Raw genomic sequence first — 20926 nt, 5'->3', positions numbered from 1 at the left:
ATATATTCCATAGGTCAGAAAGTTAAATAAAGGAGGTGTGAAATGGATAAATTATTTCTACTCCTCTTATGTTGCATAAGAGGAGTAGAAATAATCAATTCCATGAGGAATTCAAGGAACAGGCAAGGTGGGTGACTAGGTTGGTAAGTGTAGCAAAAGCTCAGTATGAGCAACAGTTTGAGCAACAGTTAGCAAATGAAGCAAAAAAAAAAAAAAAAAATTCTAAGGAGTTATTTCGATATGTAACCAGCAAAAAAAGTATGATTATGGAAGGATGGCATTGTTTGGTTAAAATGGTATAACAGCAACAACTTCAGAGAATATAGTTGAGATATTTAATAAGCAGTCCATAAAGGTCTTTCATCCTTGTGAATGTGACATCACAGAGAGTTTCACAGAAGTTGCTTGTTGGCTTTGACTCTCGAGCAAGGTATATGGGGAATTTAATAATCCTGATATTATTATTATTAGATGCCTCCAGGGAGTCCAAAGACTCATTGAGGGAGGGCACTTGCTCTACAACTCTGTCTCCACCACTCAATCTACCAACTGACTGCAACCACGCCAATGCCATCTACCGCTGACCACCACAACTAGTATTTCCAAAGACAATCACAAACATCCATGCCCACGGCAGGATTCGAAACCGCAGTCTTTTGGCTGGAGAGCGAATACGATAACCACTCGGCCAGCCAGACTCGCATATTAATAATTAATATTAATGATATTAATAAGGATGTGGGAATTAATGATATATAACCATGTATTTTAAAGGAATGTTCCATTGATTGACATCTGCCTTGTCATAGGTGTTTAATGTGAGTGTTACATTGGGTCAAGTTCCAAAGGAGTGAAAGGAAGGCTAAATTGTACTGCTTCATAAAGTAGGCAACAGAATTCAAGCATCAAATTATAGTCCAATCTGTGTGCCAGGTTTGTGGTTAAAGTGTTGGAAAGGCTAGTAAGAATTAGTATCCAGAATATTGATAACGATGGTATTATCTTTGATGATGAAGAATATAATAAATTTAGTTTAATCCTTTATCCAAGTGTGAGCAAACAATGTTTGCACCTGAAAGTATCTTCAGGACTGGGTTAAGGTGGTACAACACCAGGGCAACTCGTTGCAAAGGTGGAGCAAGCTACCACCACTCCTATCTCAGTATCTCCTATAATGCAAATAATGCAAAACACATCTCCTTGCAGATATGTCTAATGTTATGCATTAAGGGAAGGGCCACTACCCAGACTAGTTTCGACCTTTATTGAGGTCTCTTCAGTGGGAGCCAGGCCCAAGTGGAGATATCAAGCAGAAGCATTAGCAGTCATCTCTACCTATTTTTTTGCAGTCATCTCTACCTATTTTTTTTGCAGTCATCTCTACCTATTATTTGCCAATTGGTGTGCGTCCCTTTTTTAATAATTTACTCTGGATTTAGAGAAAGATGTTGAAGGTTTATTTTTCACTTGGTTAGAGTATAATAAATTTAGTTTAATCCTTTATCCAAGTGTGAGCAAACAAAGTTTGCACCTGAAAGTATCTTCAGGACTGGGTTAAGGTGGTACAACACCAGGGCAACTCATTGCAAAGGTGGAGCAAGATACCAACACTCCTATCTCAGTATCTCCTATAATGCAAAACACATCTCCTTGCGGATATGTCTAATATTATGCATTAAGGGAAGGGCCACTACCCAGACTAGTTTCGACCTTTATTGAGGTCTCTTCAGTGGTATTATCTCTGATGGACAGCATGGATCTGCTAAGAGAAGGTCATGTTTTAGTAATCTACTTACTTATTACAATAAAGTAAAAGTGGCAATGGATGTGTGAGATGGATACACAGTAGTAGTATACTTAGACTTTGCAATGGCTTCTGATAGATTACTGCATTATAAGTTGCTGGTCAAACTAGAGCAGATGGAGTTGAATATTGAACTGTGTTGAATTGGGGGATTGGCTTTTTGATATGTATCAACAAGTTGCATATGGAGGAGCAATATCCCAAAAGATGAAAGTCACTAGTGGTGTGCCTCAGGTGGGTTTAGAGTCGTTGCTGTTTAACCTGTATGTTATTGATATTGGGGAAGATTTGAATAGGGATATACGGTTGTTTGCAGATGAAGCGAAGCAAAGTTGGGATAAACTCTGAGGAGAAGAGAAGATGTGTCCTTACAGGAAGACTTGAATAGACTGGGTGAAAGAGCACAGCAATGGGGATGTTAGTTCAATGAAACTAATCCAGGGAGGCCATACTATTCATGCCAGCTGTCATACCTTAATTGAATTCATTCACACTACTTGCATACGCAACATGCAGTGACAATCTATTTCAATCACACACCACTATGAAAGAAAAATCTAGCGCTCACACCCTTCTTGACAGTATTTAATTCTCTACTCCAAAGGATAACCTTGCATTGTTTCATCACCCTTCATAAAATTAAAAATTCCACCTACTGAAATTTTGTGTGACCCTTTCAGAAGTCGGTAAGTCTCCATCATATCACCCCTCTTTCTCATGTTTGCAAGTCTCTGCAGCCTACAAATTCTTAATCTGTCTTCATAATCAGTACACCACAATATTTTAAAATCATTTTTGACACTCTCCTTTGCACCCTCTCCACTGTATCAGAATCACCATGGAAACCAGGAGAACAGACCTGCCCTCAACAGCCCAAGTGAGGTCTTATCAAAGCATTGTAAAGTGGCAAAAGATGGAATGTAGAATTTACTCTTAGTGGGGATATATGTTGGAGGTAATAAGAGATCTTGGGGCGATGGTAGATAAGGATCTAAAATTTAAAGGACATATTGCCAAAATTGTCAGGACAACACAATGCATTCTGCAATTATGCAGAGGATACCAACTTGCAGAAATAAGGAGATTCTGGTTCCATTGTATAAGGCTCTGATTAGGCCACATATGGACTACCATGCACAAATTTAGTCACCTGGTTTCAAAAGGATGAAGAGATGTTGGAGAGGGTCCAGTGGCAATTGACCAAAATAGTATCTAATCTCTTGAATGTTGAATATGAAGAAAGATTGAGATGATACAATTTGCAGAGTCTAGTGGATAGGAGGAAGAGGGGTGATAAATGAGATGTACATGTCAGTAAGGAGTTGTTATAGAATTAACATTGAAGAGGTTTTTCATAAAATGGTGGGAGACTGGGGCAGAACAAGAGGCCATTCCTGGAAGCTGTATAAGGAGGGCGAGAGCAGATGAGTGAGAAGTAGGTTTTTTTGCATGGAGAGCTATGAATGATTGGAATGCACTGCCTTAGAGTGTTATCAGTGAGTGAGTGCAGAAAATTTGAATGTGTTCAAGGCAGAGTATGATGAGCTATGTGTATGACAAAGGACCTCCAAGATGAGTCTGTGACTCCATGGGGGTCTTAGGATGATAATAATAATAATAATAACAATCACTTATAACAATCACCCTTCTCTTGCTCACTAAAACAATTTGCCTATGCATTTCTTTTTTCTCAATTTTCTACATTCCTAACCTATAACAACGCTGAACTAAATATCTTGTCCTATCAACCTCCATCTCAATTTATAATGCTCCAAAACCACTACATTGCCTATTTTCTTATTGAATCTCAAAATTTTACAAACATAACTTATCCTAATTAAGCTTGCAGATAAATTATATTCTTCTTTAATCCTCTATCCAAGTATAAACAAACCGAGTTTGAATGTGAAGTATCTTCATGACTAGAATACTTGTATATCACATTAATTGCCTTAGTTACCCATAATGCAGAGCACATGTCCTGTCAGGCATTATGGAATGGACCACTACACAAACCAGTTTCAACCTTTATCAGGGTGTCATCAGTGAGAGCAGACCCAGAAGAGAGAAGAGGATTGAAGTAATGCAGAAGTTCCATACACAAGTACTGAAACGATGCATCACCTTTATTATTAAAATACTGTGGATTAGAGATAGTAATAGAAAGTTTTTCACTTGGTCATAATTTTAGTCATTAGCCTCTATATACACACCCTAGTCATGAAGATATTTCAAAATTTGTTTGCTTACACCTGGATAAAGGATTAATCAAGACTACAATTTCTTGGCAAGTTTTATTATCTGATTTTTATTTTCTTATTCTTATTAACATCTGACCTCCATGAAGTCAGAGAATCATTGTGGAATATACACACTATCATGCACAAAACTCATCCAACAATGCCTTAAACTGATTCAGTATGGCTGCACTCCCAACACACACTCAGCCAGTGCATTCTAATCACCAACCAATCTCCATGTAAAGAACCTTCTCCACCCCCCCCCTTACAGTTTCCAGGGATAGCTTCTTGTTCTATCCCCCCCTCCCATTCTATGAAAATTCTCTTCCATGTCAACCTGATAACAATCACTGACTAACTTATATGTCTCAATCATATCCTCCCACCTCCTCCTGCTATTTACTAGGCTTTGCAATTTACATTCTCTCAATCTCAATCTCAATCTTCATACTTCACATTCGAAAGACCACTGATAACCTTTGTGAATCTTTTCTGGACCCTTTCCAACATATCCTCATCACCATGATTCATATCATCCCCATAACTCATCGCCAAACCAAAACTTTTCACTAGCTGTTGCATCTCTGCTCTTCTTGATAATGCCACTGATGTGGCTTTAATAAAAAGGATCTTCAAATTATGTAATCATGCCAAACATTTTGAAATATAAATTAAAAAAAAAAAGATAAAATTAATATTTCAACAATTACTTCACAGATTTTCAACAGTTACTAGATGCATATATCATTTAGCATTAAACATTATTAATATAACATTTGAAGACTACCTCCCTGCCTCCATAACACATTTCATACCTTCTTGCTGAAAAGATTCAAATCCCATCAAATACAAGAATTTTTTAGCTGCTTTCAAGTGACGATGGGTTATCTGGTCTCAAGGGATAGTAGGGTATTTTGATCAATTAAACAACACCTAATTTACCTATATAATACAAAAGAAATACAAGAATCTACCACACTAAGAATACCATTCACTGGTATCAGATGTAATACACTTTTAACTTGATCTTCAGGTGGAGGATAACAAGATAAGATATGTTTTTTGTTGCTATTTTAAGATAACTTCTCTTAAAATAGCAACAAAAGAAAAGAAATTATTTTGGGGAATACACTATTCTCTCTCTCTGTCATTTAAATTATAAACAAATAAAAAAATTCTACATCATACCATTTCATTTATATTTCCATTGGAATATCTATTAGGAGCAATCAAGGAACAGAGTGGTAAGAGGCATGATGTATGGGGACTCGATGATCCGTGGTGTGCAAGATAGGATGCCAGAGGAGTGTTTGCCTTAAGGAACGATAGAAAGTGTGGCTATCACAAGTAAGCAGGATGAAAGGGTAGATGAGATGAATATGATGATGGACACGAATAACTTGAGAAGCAGTGTAAATCGGGTGGTGAGAGATCTGAAATTCATGCTTGAGGCTGAACAAAATAAAATGCACAGAGGAAAGATAGGGTATGTGTTAACCAGATATGATGACGATGAGCTGAGCAGAAGAGCAGTAATAATGAATAGCATAATAGCCAGAATGTGTGTCAGAAGAGAGGATTGGAATATGTGGATGCTTCGAGGGCATTTGAGGACAGAATGGAACTGTATGAGAGAGACCACTGCATTTGAATGAGGAAGGACGTAGGCATCTGGAGAGATTGCTGGTTTCTAAATAAGTCGATGAAGGGAAACTAGAATTCCCAGGGTGGATGGAAGTGGGGTGGGAATGGGTGCTTGGGAAAAGGGGACGACATCAGGTAACACTTAGTCCAGTGGAGTCTGGAGGATACAACGATAAGTATAGAAGCAGTGACATTTTTATGCTTTATGCTAATGCCAGGAGTATCTGGAATAAAGGAGATGAATTGGTGGCACTGATAGCATCAGTCTGGCCAAAGATTATTGGGATCTCGGAGACATGGTTGATGGAAGATGATATAATAACAGGAATAAAAGTAGCAGGGTACAGCATTTTTTGGCAGGGAAAACACAATGGTGGAGAACTGCTTATGACTTATATCCTCTAAGAGTGCAGGACATAAGGCATATATCCTGACTTATGTCCTCTAAGAGTGGAGGCTTTGGAGAGCAGTGACACTAATGGTTTTAAAGCATATGGTGTGAGGTAGAGGTGGGCAACGCAGGATATTTAGTGGGGGTGTGATTACAAGCCAAGGTGCACAGAGGGTGGGGAGCAGGAAATGTTTAGGCAGTTAAGCTTGGCAAATGCAAGAATGAGGTTATGAGAGATTTTAACTACAGCAGTATAAATTGGGAAGAGGAAAATGCATGTAGTAATAAGGGAATGGAATTTCTAGAATTCTTGAGGGACAAATGTCTTAGGCAACATGTATTAGAGGGAACAAGAGGTTCAAGGGTTTTGGATTTGGTCATAGCATCAGAAGAAGTGATAATAACTGAAATGACATCTCTCCCCCACAGTTGGAGAGAGTGACCATGTGGTTTTGATATGGAAGATATGACATACAGGAGTATCAAAGAAAAGGAAACATATGTGGAATTATAAGGTGGGTGATTATAATATTCTTAAATATCAACTTGGGGCAGTTCCATGATGGGCAGAAATGGAAAGCTGGGATAACATTAGTGCTTGGGAAAATTTGATGGAATATTTGTTAGCAGCAATACTAAACTGTATTCCACGAGTGAAGAAGCTGACACAATTTGGTGTAAAGTGGACGACAAACAAAATCAAATAGGAACTACAGGTGAAAAAGAGGTTATGGAAGAGATATAAGCAGAGGAGTGGAGAGCAGATGCATGAAGATTATAAGACTCAGGCCATGAGAGTGGCTTATATGGTAAAGAAGGCAAAAGTGGAATATGAGAGGAGACTGGCACTAAGATCCAAAGATAATCCTTTGGAATTTTTTAGCTATATCACCAGGTGGAGGAGAAATGATTGTGGAAGAATAACATTGTGGGATAAAGATGGGAATAGAGTGAACTGATGCAGAGGACATCATGGAGTTGTTCAATAAACACTTTATTGGAGTATTTCGTCCTTGGAGAAGTAACTTTTAAAACTAGAGGGATAGTGCAGGTTCGAGATTTAGAGGTGCAAGAGGAAAGTCTGTTCAAAATACTGCGTATCCTGAATGTCAGTAATGCTGTGGGACTCTATGGTATTTCACCATGGGTTTTGAGAGAACGTGCTGAAAAATTGACAATTCCATTGACCTGGCTTTTCAATGAAAGTTTGGCTACAGTGGAGGTACCCAAGGAATTTATTTATTTATTTCTTCTTATGGCAAAAGGAATACGTTATGTATTCCTTTTGCCATAACCGCTACTGAATCAATGTCCAGTCTGAAAAGCCAATCCAAGGCCTCATCCGTCACCTTGTGGATGTCCTGTAGGCCACCACCATGAAATTGGTGACTAGGGCAGTCATTCACAATATGAGTAATCGTCTGAGCCACGGGAGAACAATCACAATAAGGGTGGTCTAACAGCCTCCATTTATGTAGTAGGTAGCCACATCTGCCCTGGTTAGTTCTGATCCTGTAGATTGATCACCAAATCTTCCTAGGAAGAGCAAAACCAGCTGCAGAGCACTGGGATCTTCTACCAGGAAGCCGTCAGTTGGGACATTGTTGGACCAGTATTCTTTCCACATGTCAGGTGTTGATGGCAGGGCAGATGAAGAGAGTTCGTCCATGGACCAGAAAATCTTTCTTGATTTTAGGCGAAGAATAGGTGGATTTATGAGAGTCTGGTGCAGTGGCAGGAGTAGATTGTTCAATGTTCTATTAAATTCTTTAATCGAGGCTTGTCTTCTCGTTATGTTTTGTGGAGCAATGTTAGATAGGACAGGCAGCCAGGAGAGAGGAATGCTTCTCACTGTCCCGCTAATTGTGTGCATGGTAGATTTTAGCTGGGTGTCTATAATCAGGGCAGGTGCTAGGGTCTATGACGCCCGCATGCAATTTCTAACTAAATGCCCCTGTAACAATTCGGGAGTGTGTGGTTCTTTTACGATAATAAAAATTTTAATTATTTGAAATTTGTTAAATAAATTTTGACAGAACAGCCACACCTTGGTTTGCTAAATGTAATGAACCGGGAATGTTGACTAGGCAGGATAATCATTAAAAACCTGTATATTCAAAAATTTCTCAAAAGTTAAAGCAAATTTTGATAAAGCCACTTCACTTTAATCGTTGAATATAATGATACAGGGATTATAGCCTTCTCACCAATCCGAATCACTAACAAAATTAAAATGAATTTTAATTAAAGTTAAAATTTATTTGAACTAAAGTTTAAAAAATTCTTGCATTTTACAAGTTGCTAAATTCTTAGTAACTTATAATAATTTTTATAAGTGGAACTATCTTTTAGAAAAATAAAAGAAACTCAAGATAGATGAGAAAATAAGAAAAGAATTCAGAAATAATTAGAACATTTAATATAAGTATTCAAATAATGACATCTTTACAGAATAACAGAAAATAAATTAAATTACCTAAATATACTTGAACATTTTTTAATTAAAATTTTAAGGTTTTTGATTTCATATTCACAAAATTAGAAATAATGGTCTTAATGTCTAATTCCACACATATATCGTTTTCAATAGTTATTAACGTCAAACTAACAAGCCTTTTTTGTGACATACTTGTTCTTAAGTAGGTTTTAATCAATTTCTACTTGGAAAAGGAAAGTTCACCACTCGCTACACTAACAGTTAAGGTTAATAGTATTCTTAAAGCAATTGAAAAGTTAGGGAAAGATAAATTATTGAACACAATAAAATTAAGAATATCGAAAGGGCTTTTGAATATTTAAATTATCCATCCGAAAAATATCCCGGAAAGCACATAACTCGTTATATAGTTTTATTGCATTTATGTTTTTATTGTCACAGTCCTTCAAGAGAATATCTAAATCATCACAAATTTTTCGTAAATCTTCATTATTAATTTGTAGTAATCTATACAAGAAATTGAAATTATCATATCTTTTAGTTGTTCAAAACGTTCTATTAATGAACACATTGCAACGTCTAGAAGTGTATAAACACATTCACTCTAAATTTATCTTTTGGCGATTGTGGTGTTTCCTCATGATGCTCGTAGTCAAATTGTTGTGTCTTCTTTCATCGTCGAACTTCCGTAACAGTTTTAAATTCTTGTTCCCCATCAACCTCTTCACTCAGTTATTTTGCCGTTTTTAGAACTTCTTTAAAATTTGTATCTGATCGATACTTTTGTAAGAATATTTTTAAGTTTTCGATAAATTCTAAAGCAAGTGTAATGTTCATATTTTTGTCTTGAAGTATTTTACTCACAGGGTTTATTCTGTTAAGTAAATCATACAAAGTTATAAGAGAGCAAATAAATTTGTAGTCCTTTATTTTAGCACACAATGTTTGTGCTTCATGCTGAGTTTCTTTATTAAAATTTTCATTATTTAAAATTTCAAACAGTGCATCATAAATTTCTCCTAACTGATATCGTATACAGGGCGGATTGCATTAATTTTACTTTCCCATCGCGTTTCTGATAACTGTTTCAATGTTAATTTTTTTTTACGAACTTTAAAAGGATTTCCCAACGTTTGTAAGAGAATGAAAAGAATTGTATATTTCTTGAATAATTGCAAAGAAACTAATTGTATCTGCATTCACTTTGGCTGCATCGTTAATGATTAAATTTAGAGTATGAGCAGCACATGGCATGTAAAAACCTAGAGGATTTTTGTTCAAAAGCAAATTTTGGAGCCCATATTTGCCCCATTGTCATACTCTTGACCTCGCATGTCTTCAATGGGAATGTTCCATTTTTCCAGTTGTTCCATTATTGTTGCACATAAACCATGTCCTGTGGAATCTGATATATCTGCAAAACCTAAAACGTTTTCCCTGATCTTTACAATTCCATTGTCACAGGAAACAAAGCAAATAATAATGGTCATTTGTTCTGTTTTACTTGAATCAGATGTGCAGTCTAAAATTATGGAATAATATTTAGATTTTCGAATCGATAATAAAATTGTATCTCTGATTGCGTTACTTAAAGTTTCCAATATTTCATTTTGACTGTCTTTACTCAAATAGTGTACTCTGTTGTTTCGTTGTAGGGCCCTTTCAACATGATTTTCCATAACGGGATCAAACTTCCCAAACAGTTCGACTAATTTTAAAAAATTGCCGTTATTTCTTTCATATAATTTATCAGATGATCCACAAAAAGCTAAATTTTGGCTATCAAGGAATTTTATAATTTCAATCAAGCATTCTGAAGCACTCGTCCAATGTTTCTTTTCCATTTCATACATGCTTTGAGTGTGTAAATCAATAGTAGTTTTGTTTTTTTTTACATTTTTATCAAGTTCCTTCCATTTTAAGAAATTTTTCATGTGAGTTAAACTAGTCTCATGTCTATGTAAAGTTGTACTTACATTTCTCCAATTGTTATAACCTTCTACAAGACTCAGTGGGTGATTCAGTTGATTCAGTAGGTGTGACAAGTTTGCAACAAAAGCAAAAAACAGAATTTAAAGTGTCGGAATAAATGAGCCATGTTCTTTGCACGAGCTCCCATTTTCCATTTTTTTTATTATAATACGTGTCGCTAAATTTATGACCATATGTATCTCTGGGATATATTATATATTTTAATTTGAACAGGCCCCATTACAATTAAAACAATTAAAACTTTCATTATTATTAAAAAATACTGACGAAAAATTACGAGTAATTTTTCATCAATATTTCCCCGTTCACCTGGATATTCTAAATTCACAGAGACGCTAACAATGTGTTAGTTTCGTGGTCAACTACAACTAAATCTTGTTGTAGTTGATTAAATCCTAACTATTTTTCACTTAAATCATGTTCAATTATCTTGTTCATTAGTTGCAATAGTACCTTCATGCAAACTGGATGATGTGCACGGTTCTTGAACTCTGATTTCTGATGTATCGAGTTGGTTACAATCTGCATCAGAATATTTTACTTTTTTTTTTTCTTATATATTCTGCTTCTTTTGCAGCATGATGCTTATGATTTTGTGCACCAGATAACTTTTTTTTTTTAATTTTTGATTCCATTTCTATTTTATACCCACAAGAAATTATTACACAACACGACACAGAGATGAAATAATAGTCCGCACCGCACTCCTGTCAGTAGCCTACTGAGATGCGCACCATATGACTGGTTAACTAGCAACAAATGTTTTGTATGAAAATTCGTTTCTGCGCATAAAATCTCTTCACCATTTCACTTTAGATAAACTGCAGTAGACAAAACATTCTTCAGGCAAGAATTTAGCCTGCTCTAGCTGCAAAATTGTAAACAGCCGGCTGATCAAAGAGGCAGCAACATACATTTTTTTTTTTCATTTTTATTCAGTGTATAGCCTCATTTATTTTAATATTGATCATTCTAAGAATTTTTTTGTTTTTATGATAAAAATTTTGTTTCTTAAAAATTAACTTATGAACCATTCCCTGGTGGCAGCGCCCCTCCCCAATCGTAGCACTGCCCACATGTCCGCTTCTGCCAGCCCTGTCTATAATGTTAGTGTGTGTGCACTTCTTTCTCAGAGGGGCACAGTATTCTGCTGCAGCAAATGCCAGGGCTAGTGCAGTCGACCTTAAGACATCAGCATCACAACCCCAGGTTGTTCCAGCAAGCCATGAGATAATATTATTTCTCATTTTAACTTAGTTGGACAGGTTGGTGATGTGCGCCTTTTATTGGTTAGGCTTCTGTCCAGGCTCACTCCAAGGTATTTCAGGTGAGGCTCATGTTCTACCATTTTCCCACAGAAAGAAAGGTTGTGGTGTTGATTCGCCTCTGCATAGTTCAGGTGAAATACTGTAGACACAGTTTTTGTTGGATTTGGTTTCAAGTAACACTGCTTGAAGTACTCTTCCAGGATGTTCAGGTCTGTGTTCAAGGTTGATTCCAGGTTGGCAAAGAAGGTAGATTGATGTAGAATCACTAGTTCATCAGCGTACATATAATTGCTTGAACTGGTATGTGGTAAGTAATACTTACCACATACCACAACTGGTATGTGGTAAGTAATACTTACCACATACCAGTTCCCAGATTCCTTCACAATGGTCTTCCACAGGTCTCTGTGGGAGACCGTCGTGAAGGAATCTGGGAATGCTCTTTTTTCTGCCAATATGGACCCTTTCGGTTGGAGAGAATGGATTCAAAAAGCTGGAAAGTTTTTTTGCACCTTATAATATTTCCTAGCTTTAGGAGGAAGGCCCTGATCCAGACTGTGTCATAAGCTGATGTTAGGTCAATGAAAGTGGCTCTGGATTTAAGTTTCTTCTCGAAGCCTGCTTCAATCTGAGTTGTCAGGGCCAGGACCTGGTCACAGCAACTTCTTCCTGGCCTGAAGCCAGCTTGTTCAATCAGGAGTGCTGTTTCGATGAGTGGTGAAATTCTTTTAAGGAGAATTCTTTCAAAGAGCTTAAAGGTGGAGCAAAGCAAGGAGAGAGGTCGTAGATTTGTTACATCATTTGGATCTTTCCCTGGTTTGAGCACGGCAATTATTTTGGCTTCTCACCACAGATTTCGTAGTTTTCCATTCTTTATCATTTTTGAGAAAAGGGCAGCAAGCCATGTTTGGCCTCGTTCACTGAGATGTTTTAGAAACTCAGGGAGGATACCATCGACTCCTGCAGCCTTGCCATTCTTTGTGAGTTTAAAGGCTACCTGTACTTCTTCCTGAGATACTGGGTGTGTAAGTTCAGGAAGCTCGGGGCCTGTCTTCAGGATTTATCTGATGGAAGATTGCAGTAATTTTCTTGATACAGCTGGGATGTATATTAGAGGTTTTCAGTAAATGATTAGCCATTTGATCAGGAGTTATCTCTGTTGTTTTGTGTGTCGTTGTTGTTGTTGTTGGTTCTGCCCCACCTAATTTTCTCAGAAGTGACCAGCTTTTCTGGATAGATGCAGGGAAATCGAGTTCATGGATGGTTGAGATTAATCTTTCCTTTCTGTTTTTACTGAGGACTGTGTCAGACACATAGGGTTCCTGGAGAGCCAAGATGCCAATTTCTTGTCTTTGGCTATTTTGCCAATGACTTCGGCTTTGGATTTAGATAGTCCTTCTATGTTTAAGCAACATATCTTGAGAGAGTGTTGTTTAGGGGACTCTAACTTATTTTTCGAAGTTTGCCCTCCATCCAAACAAGCAACATGATCCTTGTTATTCTGGGATTAGATCGAGCAGGCATGGAGCTTTTTGAGTCTAAAAGGAATGAAAGGAAGATAAGACAGTGCCATTGCATAAGGGGCGGCAACAGACAAGAAGTGTCTAATTATAGGCCAGTTTCTGTTTCATTGGTAGCTGTTAAGATTTTGGCAAAATTAGTGAGAGACCATATACAGTGTTGGGCAGATGAGGGTAATGTTATCTGTAAGAGTCAAACATGGACTTGTTAAGGGGTGCTCCTGCTTTAGTAATATAATTGCCTTTTATAATAAAGTGACAAGAGCAGTCGATGAGGTTAAGTCATATACTGCCATCTTTCTTTCGATTTTGCAAAGGCATCTCACAGAGAGCCACATGATAAACTGATATTTAAGTTGCAGCACATGGGTTTAGATGTCGGGTTAGTCAACTGGATTCAGAGGATTGGCTGTCTGATAGGTATCAGAGAGTTGTGTATGGTGGGGCAGTATCACGGAGACAGAAGTTTGCAAGTGGGGGTCCCACAGGGTTCAGTACTGGAACATGTATTGTTTAAACATTTTATCAAAGACATTGTTAATGGATTGCAAGGGGATATTCAGTTGTTTGCGGATGATATGAAGCTGGGAAATCGTATTAGTAATAGTACAGATGAGGAAGCCCTGCAAGAGGGTTTGAATAAACTAGACAGACGGGCAAATGAATAGGAGTTATCAGTTTAATGCAGCAAAATATAAAGTCTTGAAGTTTGGAATACATCGATGGGAGGCTGCACACTCGAATGGAGGATCTGTACTGGAGGAAGTAGGGGAGACAAGAGATCTGGGGGTGATGAGTGGTGGGGTAGCTGCTAGAGGGTTACATGGTGTGTAGTGTTTTCAGAGAGCACCTGAAAGCTAAGTATTATTTTGAGTGAAAATTGGAATATTGGTTTAAATCTTAATGTAGTATTGTTTATTTTTGGTAGCTTGTTGTGTCTGTGTGATTTTGGTGTGAATTCCGCTTTATTTAACTTAGTATTTTAAAGATACGTTTGATAGAAAATTTAATGTAAGGGAGTTTGTCCAGTGGGATGTATGCTTTCCCGAAAGAGGCTGGAGTTTGGATGGACAATGATAGTGGTGGGAAACTGCAGAAAGTGTAAGGAAAGTGAGGAATTGAAGTATGTGTCAGGTTGTGAGATTGTTGTGGTAGAAGAAAGCCAGAATGTGTAAGAAAATAGTGGCTTGATAGGAAACTGCGATGTTGTACAAGATAGCAATGAGAGTGGTGATCAAAGAGAGAGTGAAAGTAATTAGACAGAGAGTGAAAATGGTTTAAATGATGAAAAAAATGAGGAATTAGTTGTAAGGAGTGAGATCGCACGGTTATGCGAAGTAATACACAGTGCGAAGCGGCAGTTGGAGCACCTGCAAAACTCTTTCCAGAGTGCCTCGGCTAACGGAAATAAGCAAGTGTTTGAAAGGAAACATAAGCGTAAGAGTGGGAGAGTTTCAGAAATGAAGGAAAGAGTGTGTTGTACGGTGACTCGTTAGTAAGAGGTGTAATAGATGAGAGTTTAACTAAATCGTACGTACCGGGTGCGAAATTTAAGGATATAAGTGAGAGTTTTAGAGTGCAAAAACAGAGGGTGAAAGAATTGATAGTTGTGGCAGGTACGAACGAATTGAAAGGAGATAAATTTTTTATGAGAGAGGACTTGAGAGTATTGTTAAAGGTAGCGAGAGAAAAGAGTGACAGAGTTAGGATGGTGAGTCTGTTGCCGCAGTATGACAGAGAGGAGTTTAGAAGGAGGGTCATAATCGCACATGTATTTATGAGCAGGTTATGCAGATGGTTTAATGTGGAATTTGTGGACGTGCGGAATGTGTTTGATGAGCAAAAGGATTTGTACAAGAAGGGCCTGCAGTTCAATGGATTTAGTGTGCGGAGACTAGAAAAAGTGTTGCTGAATGAAGTGAAAATGGATGTGCAGAACCCGGGAAACTAGAACTATCAAGGAGGGGGGGGGTGGATATGCAGACATCAGTGAGACAGTCGAGTGTAAGAATGTATATAATGTACCCGAGCCAGTAATAAGGACAAGAAATCAGAATGGTATAGTAAGAATAATGCATCAAGATAGGGGTGGGACAAAGGGACCTCTGCATTTCATGTATACTAATGCCAGGAGTATTAGGAACAAGGGGGAAGAATTTTTGGCCATAGTTGGCTCTTCCTGGCCACATGTTATTGGCATTAGTGAAACATGGCTGACAGAAGATGCTAAAGCTAGTGGGATTGAATGTGTAGGGTAGCGTGTTTAGGAGGGACAGAGAATAAAATGGGGGGGAGGAGTGTTATTGATAATAGCTAATGAACTGCAGCCAAGGATAATAGAAGTTGTATTGCAGGATAGTGAAAAGAGCACATTTGAGGCTATTTGGTGTGAGATTGAGACTAGCGGAACAAAATATACCGTTGGGTGCTGCTATAGACCAGGTGATGGAATAGATGTGGAGATAGTATGCATAAACAAATTGATGAAATGAGTGGAAGGAGGGTAATTATTATGGGGGATTTCAACTATGGTAACATTGACTGGAAGGAGGAGAGGACACATGGGAGGAAGAAACGAGATTTTATTCAGTTACTAAGGGATAACTATCTGAGACAGTATGTAATATAAAATACTAGGGGGTTTGAGAGTGCTTGACCTGGTAGTAGCATCTGAGAATTTGACTGTAATGAATATGACCATGTTGCCACCTATTGGTGAGAGTGATTATAAGGTCACTTGGCCTGGGAAGTGGCTAAAGGTGTAGAATTTTTGATTAAGACAGGGTATATGTGGAATTACCATGCTGGCAAGTAGGACAAGCTTAGGAGATTGCTTGGCTCAGTGCCATGGCATGTAAAACTGCTAGGGCTGAATGTCAATAGAGCATGGGAAGTGGTCAAGGAGCATTTGCAGTAGGTTATGGCTGATCGTATACCTAGGGTCCGAATATTAAAACAAGTAGGGGTTAAATGGATGAATAACACCATTAAGCTTGAGCTGCAAAAAAAGAAACAACTGTGGAGAGAATTTAAAGAGAAATGTGACCTGCAGGCACACAAACGGTATAAAGTGCAGGCCAGAAGGGTATGAAATGTGGTAAGAAAGGCAAAAGTGGATTATGAAAGGAAACTAGCTATGCAAGCTAAAGAGAATCCCAAACAGTTCTTTCAATAATGCTGCAAGTAAAAGAAAAACTGTACATGGCAGAATGATTTTAAAGAATGCTGATGGTAAGGAGGTCACTGAATCAGTCAATATAGTGGAATTACTGAGTGAGCACTTTGCAAGAGTATATCATCCAGGTGGTGACGTTGAAAGAATGAAGAAACTATTAGTTCATATGGGAATTGTGGTGAATGAAGTGGAGGTGAATAGTCTATTACAGAACCTTAATGTGAATACATCTGTGGGATTGGATGGTATACCGGCACGGGTCTTACGTGAAGTGGCTAAAGAATTATCAGTGCCCTTGATCATGTTGTTTAATCTGAGTCTCGGGTCTGGTTTAGTCCCAAAGCTGTGGAAAGTGGGGAAAATAGTTCCACTGCATAAAGGAGGATCCAAGACTACTGTTGCAAATTACCGACTGATCAGCATATCAGGATTCGTTGTCAAGGTCTTGGAGAAAGTAGTCAAGGGAAAAATACAGGAATGGATTGATGAAAATGAGATACTGTATGGGGGACAGCATGGCTTTGTGAAGGGTAGATCATGCCTCAGTAACTTGCTCAAGTTTTATAACACAGTGACAGCTGAACTGGATAAGGGTAATGGGTTTACAGTGATACTGCTTATCACTGTAAACAGTATCACTGTAAACCCATTGACAGCGATACTGCTTATCAGTGATACAGTGATAAGGCCTTTGACAGGATACCAAATGAAATTCTAATCCGTAAACTGCAACAAATGGGAATGGATAAAGGGTTGGTGAGATGGATAGGAGAGTAGTTGATGGAGAGATATCAGAGAGTGGTTTATTCAGGGATAAAGTCCAAAAGATGGCCTGTGACTAGTGGTGTGCTGCAAGGTTCTGTTCTTGGACCACTACTATTTCATTTGTTCATTAACAATATAGGAAAGGCTCTAAGAGGAACGGTTCATTTGTTTGCTGATGATGCAACGTTTTGTAGGGCAATAGTGAATGCAGAAGATGTCAAAATCTTGCAGGATGATTTGGATAGATTGGAGGTCTGGGCTAAGGAGAATGAATGTCAATTTAATGTGACAAAATGTGATGTTATGCATTTTGGAGTGAAAAGATTAGCAGCAGTATACCACATTGGTGGAACTGTGCTCCAGGAGATTGATGATGCCAGGGACTTGAGAGTGTTGGTGGATAGGGAGATGAAGTTTAGGGGGCACATTGCAAAAGTGGCTAAATCAGTTCATCAAATCACATGGTTGCTGAAGAATACTTTGACGAGCAGAGATAAGCAAGTTATTGTTCCTCTGTATTGAGCCTTGATAAGACCTCACCTCGACTGCTGTGCCCAGATTTGGTCACCTAGGTTCCTTCTTGATGGGAAGGAGGTGGAGAGGATCCAGAGGGGAGTGACCAAGATGATAGCAGGTCTATGGAATGAATCTTATGAGAACAGGTTGAAAATTTGTGGGTTGCAGAAATTGGTTGATAGGCTGAAAAGAGGAGATATGATTGAGACCTTCAAATTGCTCAAGGATTTCTATAGGATTAATTCAGAGGATATTTTTCAGATCAGGACTGGTGGTGGGAGAACTAGGGGACATCTATGGAAGCTGGGCAAGAGTGTGGTTAGCAGGGATGTTAGAGCTGGGTTCTTTACTTTTAGAGTGGTAAATGAGTGGAATAAGCTACCAGAATCTGTTGTGGGTGCTATGACGATGAGTGAGTTCAAGGCAAGGTATGATATATACTATGAAAATGTTGAATAGTTGTGTGGACATGATGTTTAGGGCCTCGCTCGATGAGTCTAAGGACTCCTTGGAGTCCCGTGGTAATAATGATAATAATAATGCATGATAGAAAACTGAAATTCAGGGAACATATTGTAAAGGTGGTGAAGGTAACTCGACGATTGCAGCAATACTGAGAATGATGCTGACCTGCAGAGATAAAAGAGCTATCGCTTCATTGTATAAGATCCTTATCAGATGACAATTGGACTACTGTTCTCAAATTTGGTCCCCATGATTTGAAGGGGATAAATTAACTGTGGAAAGGGTACAGAGGCAGAAAACAACGATTTCCGGACTGTACAATGTTAGTTATGAGGATCTGCTGAGAGAATGCGGACCGCAGAGTTTAATGGATAGAAGAAGGAGAGGTGATATGATTGAGACTTTTAAACTGTTGAGAGGTAGTTACAGGGTCAACACTGGGGAGTTCTTTCACTTGGTTGAACATCGTGAAGGAGTGATGACAAAGTGCCATGCCTGGAAGATATGAAAGGAAACTGTGAGCAAGAGGGTAAGGAGTGGTTTCTTTGCATGGAGGGTGGTTGAATCATGGAATGCATTGCCTGATAGAGTGGTGAGAGCAAGAACAGTCAATGAGTTCAAGGAGTGGTATGTTAGACTTCGTGTTTCCTAGGAAGGACCTCCCACGATGAGTCTTTTGAATCCATAGGGATCTGAATAATAATAATAATAATGATAATAATAAAAAGGATATCATTCTCATGCAACCATGTTTCACTTACTGCAACTATTTTCAGGTAAATACACCCACTCACTGCAACTATTTAATCTTTCCTTAATTCTGATACTCCTGTGAATCATAAAAAACTGCAACGATTCATTTCTTGTCTATATCCAGTTCTATCCGTGTCATTTCTCATCTGTCACTGCTTCACACCTGATTCTGTCTCTTCATATTCATAATTTTTGACTACTCCATTTATTTCCTTAGATTCAGATACTTTCCATACATCCCAGGCAATCCGATTACGATGCTGACAGGCCTTATATATGCATTAATTACTGCATTTAAATGGATCTACTCTGCTTATATTGTGTGTCTCTTTCCTTATCTAATCCCCCCTCCACCCCATCCATTTTCCTATCCTACAGGCATTCCTCTTCTCACATTCTGCCTTTTCCATTCATAAATACTTCAGTCTCACCTGATCTATCCTGAATCAGCTGGTGATATCACCTGATCACCTGCTGATTCATATAACCTTTGACTTCCTTTGATCTTTGTTTACATCATTCATTAAACTTCTCTGTAGCAATATTCTCTTCAATTGATTCACAGCAAATATATTCAAATGAAATGCAATTTTGCTCTTTTATACAATTCTATTTGCTACTTAATGCATTCCACACACATCACTGCAATTTATTTTTCCTCGCACAGCTCTAACAAGCATTCCATTCATTTTTCACATCTCAAGTTGCCATTTTCCTATATGGGCAACACACACTCCTGTCTTTCACTCTTCTTAATAATTCCCCTGATATCCATCCTCACATTTTCTCTATGCCCAACCATTTCATTTGTTCCTACCACTAAATCACTTGCATACCTACTTCTCATATTGAAAGCATCTATTACCTTGTTCATCCACCATACCTTTAATAAGAGAATCTCCATATTTGGTTTTAATATGCATAAATTAATGAGACTTAGCTACTTCAAACCAAAACAAAAATTTTCAATTTCTTACTCAGTGTTATTACAATATCAGCCATATTGGCTGATATCTATAAAAGTACTAATTTTAAATTTCTTATTGAACCAAAAATATCAAAACGAAATGAAATAAAAATGTAAATATTTATTGTATTAAGTGATAACACACATAACATAACATTCAGAAACACATACAAATAAATCTCAGATCTTATATAATATAGAGCTAAATATATATTAATGTGTGATTTACCTGGCATATCATCTTCTGGAGTTATGGTAGTTATTTCAGCTATATCAAATACAAAAACAATAAATATATTCAAATGTACAAAGAAATATAAGTTAATAAACATCAGAATTATTATTATAACATAGCAACAAGTGTCAAAAAACTAATCACAGGAATTCACACTAATCAAATTCACAACACACTATACAAATACATTCCATTCACCCACCAATTTTCATGCAAATAAACCTGGTCCTCATTTTTACTGAATCTTTATAGTTTTTCAGAGATAATTTTTCATTCTTACTCTCTCAACCACTCAACCAAAATCCTTCTGATATGTATTTGAAAGACTCCAATCAAGAACATACATACATATTTCTCATACTTACTGTACTGTACTGTACAACTAATACTCTCTCAGTTTACTTCATAACTCGCAATCTACATTCCTAAATTTGCCATAGTCATGGACTGCTATGAGAATTGAAGGAATTCCACATCACTGTAAAATCCAGGCAAACAAATCTGAACATAAGTGCAGATCTGGTCTGAACAAAGCTTTATGCAAGGACATAACCAGCATCCTCAGCTTCAAACTTAGCTACATCATTTTCACCATAGCAGGAATCCTCCAACACAGGTTGAATAATTGTTTTTATAGGTTAAATAGTGAATAGAGTTGTGAAGTTCTCAGGCACACAACAAAGATTGTGTACCTCAGAACTTCACATCTCAGTTCACTATCACTGAAATATCCATTACTTCCTCTTTAGCATTG

At 37.6% G+C, this 20926-nt stretch overlaps 1 protein-coding gene across 1 annotated transcript in view; it reads right to left on the bottom strand.

Annotated features, from left to right (window-relative positions):
* The window catches only part of LOC150101229 (MAM and LDL-receptor class A domain-containing protein 1-like), a 196981-nt gene that overhangs the window by 127788 nt on the left and 48267 nt on the right, over positions 1–20926 (bottom strand). Inside the window, exon 5 of the mRNA XM_090402192.1 lies at positions 20167–20205. Coding sequence (XP_090258318.1) covers positions 20167–20205 — 39 coding nt within the window. The remainder of the gene's footprint in view (positions 1–20166; positions 20206–20926) is intronic.

Source organism: Typopeltis vanoorti, chromosome 12 (genome assembly GCF_054136105.1).
Source record: "Typopeltis vanoorti isolate ZY-2024b chromosome 12, IOZ_Tvanoo_1.0, whole genome shotgun sequence".
Lineage (NCBI taxonomy): Eukaryota > Metazoa > Arthropoda > Arachnida > Uropygi > Thelyphonidae > Typopeltis > Typopeltis vanoorti.
This window is presented reverse-complemented; position numbering and strand designations above follow the sequence as displayed.